Source organism: Syngnathus typhle, linkage group LG16, assembly GCF_033458585.1.
Source record: "Syngnathus typhle isolate RoL2023-S1 ecotype Sweden linkage group LG16, RoL_Styp_1.0, whole genome shotgun sequence".
In the NCBI taxonomy this organism is placed as follows: domain Eukaryota; kingdom Metazoa; phylum Chordata; class Actinopteri; order Syngnathiformes; family Syngnathidae; genus Syngnathus; species Syngnathus typhle.
In genome coordinates this window covers 3722168-3728167 of record NC_083753.1, presented here as the reverse complement: position 1 = coordinate 3728167, position 6000 = coordinate 3722168, and the positions used below count along the sequence as shown (strand labels likewise).

General features: G+C 50.1%; 1 protein-coding gene across 1 annotated transcript in view; it reads right to left on the bottom strand.

Moving 5' to 3' along the window:
- Positions 1 to 408: 408 nt before the first annotated feature.
- The window catches only part of LOC133169593 (uncharacterized), a 52473-nt gene continuing 46881 nt past the window's right edge, over positions 409 to 6000 (bottom strand). Inside the window, exon 4 of the mRNA XM_061301933.1 lies at positions 409 to 4548. Coding sequence (XP_061157917.1) covers positions 3963 to 4548 — 586 coding nt within the window. The 3' untranslated portion in view covers positions 409 to 3962. The remainder of the gene's footprint in view (positions 4549 to 6000) is intronic.

Here is a 6000-nt window from a genome sequence, read left to right as displayed (position 1 = left end):
TGGCATGCCGATGCTGGAAAAAAGCCTGTACCCATGTATAATACGCACCCAAATTTTGACTCTTACTTAAGTCCTCCTCCTAATTGAAATGTCATTGCGCCTCATGAATAAGTAGCACCACTTTGGAGAGGCTCTGAAGTTTGAATCCGGGTGGTCTCTCTTTATCCATTTCATAGCCAAAGTTCTAATCTCAATAGTGCTGATGGCTATTCCACCAGCTCTTCTCTCCCTAATGAACTCCACTAATTGTTCCTCAACATCTGGATACTGTGCTTTCTTTCCTCTTCCAGTTGCTCTTGCTGAATTCTTCGCTGTATTGTGGTGGATGGTCTTTGTTGTTTCGCTGGTCTCCAAAAAACACTCGGTGGACAATGGCTGTCCCGGCCAAGCACTCCAGTGACACACGGCTGATTGGGAAAAGATTTTATTCAACCGATGTCAAAGTGATGTCTCTCCAAAAGTTTGAGTGGCCCCAAAAGCAAAGATCGTTCAGCTCTCGACGGCACAGATGTTCGCCCCAAAAAAACTCCCCCCTCTGACAGACAAGCCTATCTTATACCTGCCCGAACCGTTGATGTCATGACTTGGGGTGCAGCTGCTGTTCGTATTTTAGTCTACTCGTTGCTCCCAAATGTCCTAAGAAGGAGATGTAGAAGACGCTTTCCCCTGCATAACAACAGCTGCTCCCTTCTATATTCTAAGTTGCTATACCTTGCAGAAACTGAGGCATCTCTGGCCAGCCAAAATAGCTTATGGTCTCCTCACTGCAGCTAAGTCACCATTTAAGGTGACATACGGCGACGCCTAGAATCTAAAATTTACCTCATTCCCCCCTCCGGGACGTTATAAATGTCCCGAAAACGGTCCGAAAAAGAAAGATGACATCGGTAAACATCCAAAAATCTTCACCCAACCAAAATTTACAGTCACGTCTACAATACGGCCTAGAAATTCGCAGCCTAAATCACGCTCAGGACATGCTACGCAAGGTTACATTGTCTAAGAAAGCTCAAACTCTTTAGGTATCCAACTGCTCCTTGACAGCAACCTGAAGTAATGAATTTGGCGTGGTCCGTTAGAAACCCCAAAAAACTGTCTGCCCTCCCTCGAGAGAAAAACCTGCCTGTCTAATGACAAGGAAAAAGAGGGAGGCCCTTTCTAACAACCCCAGTGATTCCCTCCACCTGGCGTCAGCCAGGTAACAAGGAGTCCTGGCACACATCACAAAACAGTATGAGCTCACAGAACAGTAAGAAAAAGAAATGACACGTTCAACGACTGCCAAACGGTCAAGTCGCATCGTCACCTAATCAACATGCCATGATTTAACAAAAGGAGGTATAAAAAACGGAATAAAACAACGAGGTATACGATAAAGAGGTATCAAAATAGCTTATCGACTCAAAACCCCGAAACGTAGCCCCCCTTCTCATGTGTGAGTGCGTGCTGAGGCAGAGTCCAGTCCACCGAATCTTCCCATGGTGGGTCGTGCCAGGTACCCCTGCCCAGGGCCTGCTGTCCATACAAAGTCCTTATGTCCAGTTCACTGTCCATAGAGTCCCTTGCACGGCCCCGGTCCACATCCAGGGGTTCTGCAACGAATGAGAACTTCTGCCAGTATCGAGTGATGGCAATGGCACGAAACACAAAGCACACATGCAACTTTGACATAACGAAGGTGTTAAAGTCTGTCAAGGGCCGGGCAACACTGTACGGTGGACCACATCACACTGGAATCATGCAACACAGCAAAAGAAAATTGAAAATCGGAATACCAAGACATTGGTGCTGTGTTCTTGTTCCCTACACCTGATTTTCCGCTCTCATCACTGTCCTATCCCCGGTTCTTTATTTATTTTTAGTGTTTTCAATCGCTACTCTCAGTCCTCCCTACCTTTGTACTCACGTCGCCAATCTGTTAAATTTAATCTGAGTACCTATCATTTATTAGCATCCCATCCGCGCATTTCAGATCTGCATCGCGGTCGAACGGGAGTAACGGCATCTGGGTCTGGTCCCTCGGCATTACCACACCTATCCACCGTAATATCATGGCCTTTGCGCAAGTCAATATCACAGTGCAAAAACAAAACATTACACACAGCGATATCCCGAGTGCCCCCAGCACCTGCGCCACTATCGTTCCCACAGGTCCCAGTCTATCCTGAATCCAGCCCGTCGCTGACCAACCAGCGCCCTCGGACGGCCCAAAAGAATCCCGAATGACTCTAAGCGCGTCGATGATACTGGTGATGTTGTCAGTGTTATCTGGGATCAAAGTGTAGCAAGCGTCGTCCGTCAAATTTAGGGCTACGCACAACCCCCCTTGCCTTGCCAAGATATAATCCAAAGCCATGTCGTGTTTAAGCAGAGTCAGCCGATGGCTCTTTTGGGTAAGCGACAACTGTCTGAAACCCTTGATCGTCTCATTCGCGAACCCCTGAAGGGTATACGTGATGTTATCAATGTGATCTGCCAAAAATGTGACCCCATACCAGGGAAAAATCCCAAGGCCCCATTTTTCTCCCAAGCTAATTCTCCAATGGTACGCGTCGGTAGTATGAAACGCCGCCATCTCCCTCTTAGCCCTACTAGGGACCTCCCTAAACGCCTTCTCCTCAGGCTTGTGGCCCTTCCTAATCGCCAATACCTCGAACGGAAGCTTCAGGGTGGCAGAATAGCAGCAACCCATCCATCCATACGGCAAAAACAAATAAGCTCTAGTTCCACAAACCCACCAGATGTCTCTAAGATCCCCTACAGTCGTGTTCCCAGGCACCGTGCGATTCGCCACCATCACAGTAATCGCCTGATAGGAGTCTGGTAGAGCAAAGGTCACCGGATGGACGGCTCCCCTCTCCCCCCATGCTTCTCCTGGGAATTGCATGGAGTAATAGTCGCAGTCTGCCACCCCCATAGGCACCCCCGGCCCTCCATGTGTCACATTAGAGCAAAAACAGGTGGGCACCTTTACAGATGGCACATCTATGGATTCTGGCACCGCGACTTGGATGTCCTCATGCACGGCGAGCAGATCCAAGTAGGGAAGTTCGCTTATCCAGGCGCACTCCCCTGTGGGCTTGAAAATCTTCCTGACCTGCGCGTCGGTTTCAGGTGCCTTCCACGACTGTTCGTATACCAACCAAAGCAATAATCTAAGCTGGCAATTGTCGGATACCGGCACCGGTATGGTCTGGAACACGGCCTTAAGCGTACTTGGTGATTTCACTCTTACTAAACACGGCCCACTCACCGCCTTAGACGATTTAATCGAATGCACCATCAGCTGATACCACATGTTCCTTCCTGCCCATTCATCAACCCCAGGTAATGCCGAGGCATCGAACCCATAAGCCTTCCATGCAGCCTCCCGTCTCGCCATGGCATGCAAATTGGCTTGCACCTCTGCCGGGGACCAGTTCGATTCAGCCAGTGCATCGTTGACATTTTCTGGAACGTCAGGCGTCGGCTCTACAGCCTCTATCTCCGACATGAGCGCCCCTGAAGCGGCAGACTGTGTTTCAAAGCTGTCACCAATTGTCGTCACGGGTAAGGCGACATTATTCATGGTGACTGCTTCTTCCTTTTTGACACATTCCGCGACGGGGCTGTATGGATGCTGTTTCGCAATTTCTTTTTTCTCCATCAACGTCACGAAATTAATGCTGTCCACCGTCTTATGACCGCCCGTGCGGTCTGCTTTTCTCGCCCCCCGTTTGAGACAGGTACACGTATAGTACCCGAAATCATCTATGCCAATTTTTGTCAGAAGTAGAGCACAATCTCCTAGCACCTCAAACCGCCTATATGTATTCAATAACAGCACATTGTCCGTATGTGTTCGCCCGGCCAGGGCAAGTATGTTACCGGTGTTGTCTTCCCATTCGGCGGTGCGCCTGCACAGGGACCCTTCTTCCTTTCTGCAATTGCATGGCAGTATTGCAGCCCCCCCCAACACTCCCTCAACATTGCTCAATGTACCGCTCCGGCCGGACTCTGTGGCGGACTGGGCGTCCGCCGCTGGGTCCTGCTGGGTGGCGTTGTTCTCTGGGGGCACTACCTCTGGCGGTAGTTGGCTCAGTGTTGTTGTGCTGAGGGTCGTCATCTGCGCCTGGGGAGGGTGCGTCGTCACGATTGATATCGTTGAACTGTTGGTTTCCTCTGTCGTCGGCTGTGCTGCCCGCGATGTCCTCAGGGACAGGTTCAGCAGACACATTATCCACCACAGCTTGATCATGCCCATCTTTGTCCCGATCCGGGCCCTCTGGCGATTCTTGTTCTGGCAGTGGTTCTGCAGTTTCGCAGTCGCGCCTCCCTCTTTGGGGATCTTCATCTTTGGGCACCTTGACGCAGTGTGTCAAATGGTACCAAGTTGGTGACCCTTGTACTTGCACTGCAGTTCCGGTACAGCGGACAACTTCGAATGGCCCCTGCCGCCTTTCGTTGAACCACTTGCGTCGGAACACTTTCACATACACCTTGTCTCCTGGCTGAACAGTGTCTTTAGTATTTGCCTCGAGTCTCTCTTGTGCCTCTTCTTGTTTCTGCCTGTCAACAACATAGGTGGAAATATTCCTATGTATCGTGGTTAAGTGTTTGACATAGGCTTTCATTTCGTCCTCCAAAATTGACAGGCTTGGGCCTTTCCCACTGGTTCGCAAACATGGTGAAGGCATGCGTCTACCGGTTGCCAATTCGTGTGGGGTCAAATGCAAATCGCGTAGTTGACTCGACCTGCAGACCATCAGTGCCAGTGGTAAGGCAGCTATCCAATTCAAGCCTGTATGTTGACAAATTTTGGAAATTCTATTTTTTAAAACGCCGTTCATTTTTTCACAAATGCCTTGGCTTTGTGGATGATATACTGCGCCAAGCCGCTGTTTAATTCCCAATTTTTGAAATATGATTTTGACCGTTTTATCCACAAACTCTCTCCCGTTATCTGAAGAAATCCTATCCGGCAGACCCCATCTGCTGATGACTTCACGGCACAGAAACTTGGCCACAGACTGAGCATCTTTTCGTTTAGTTGGACAGGCCTCCGGCCATCTTGAGAATCGGTCTACGACCACCAACATGTATCTTTTCCCTTCAACAGGTTGTATCATGTCGACGAAATCTATCACTAGTTCTCTCATGGGGCCATTAGGAGTCGGGATGTAACCCGTGGGGGTGGCTACCCCTCTCCTCACATTGTTTTTCAAACAAATTACACATCTTCCAATGACCTGGTCGATTTGTTCGAGTAGATATGGCGCCCAAAACCCATATTCTGCGGTTATTTTTCGCTTCACCTCCCCCCTTGACACATGGGCTAACCCATGTGCCTCCTGGATTAACAGTCCCAACAAATCTGGCGGCGCCACTATCAGACCCTCGTGATTTCTCCAAACGCCGGTAGAGTCCTGGCTCGCCCCCCTCTGCGCCCAAAGATGTTTGTCCATCGGATTAACGGCCGCTTGCATCAACAGCACATCCCTGAGCGTGACCCTGTCCTCGAGGTCAACCTCATGCGTTACTAACAAAACTCTTCCCTTCTGGCTTCCCTTCGTGACAGCCCTGGCTGCCTCGTCTGCCATCTTGTTTCCCTGCGTAACCCTGGACGCATCGGACTTGTGGGCCGCACACTTCGCGATGGCTATTTCACTGGGCTTCATCATAGCCATCAGCAGTCTCATTATCTGCGCATGATGCTGGATGGGGGAACCGTCAGTTTTCTTGAAGCCCCGATTCCTCCACACAGCACCAAACAGGTGGCACACACTATGCGCGTATGCGGAATCTGTATAGATCGTCACTCTTTTCCCTTCCGCGAGCAAGCACGCTTCCGTTAACCCCACCAGTTCAGCAAGCTGGGCCGAGGCTGGTTGTGGTACCACTTCGGCTTTGATTGTCACAAACTCAGGACCTTGCGCTTGTACCACTGCATAGCCAGCGCACAAATTTTCCCCGACTCGATAACAAGAACCGTCCGTCCAGAGTTCGAGATCCGCCTCGCCC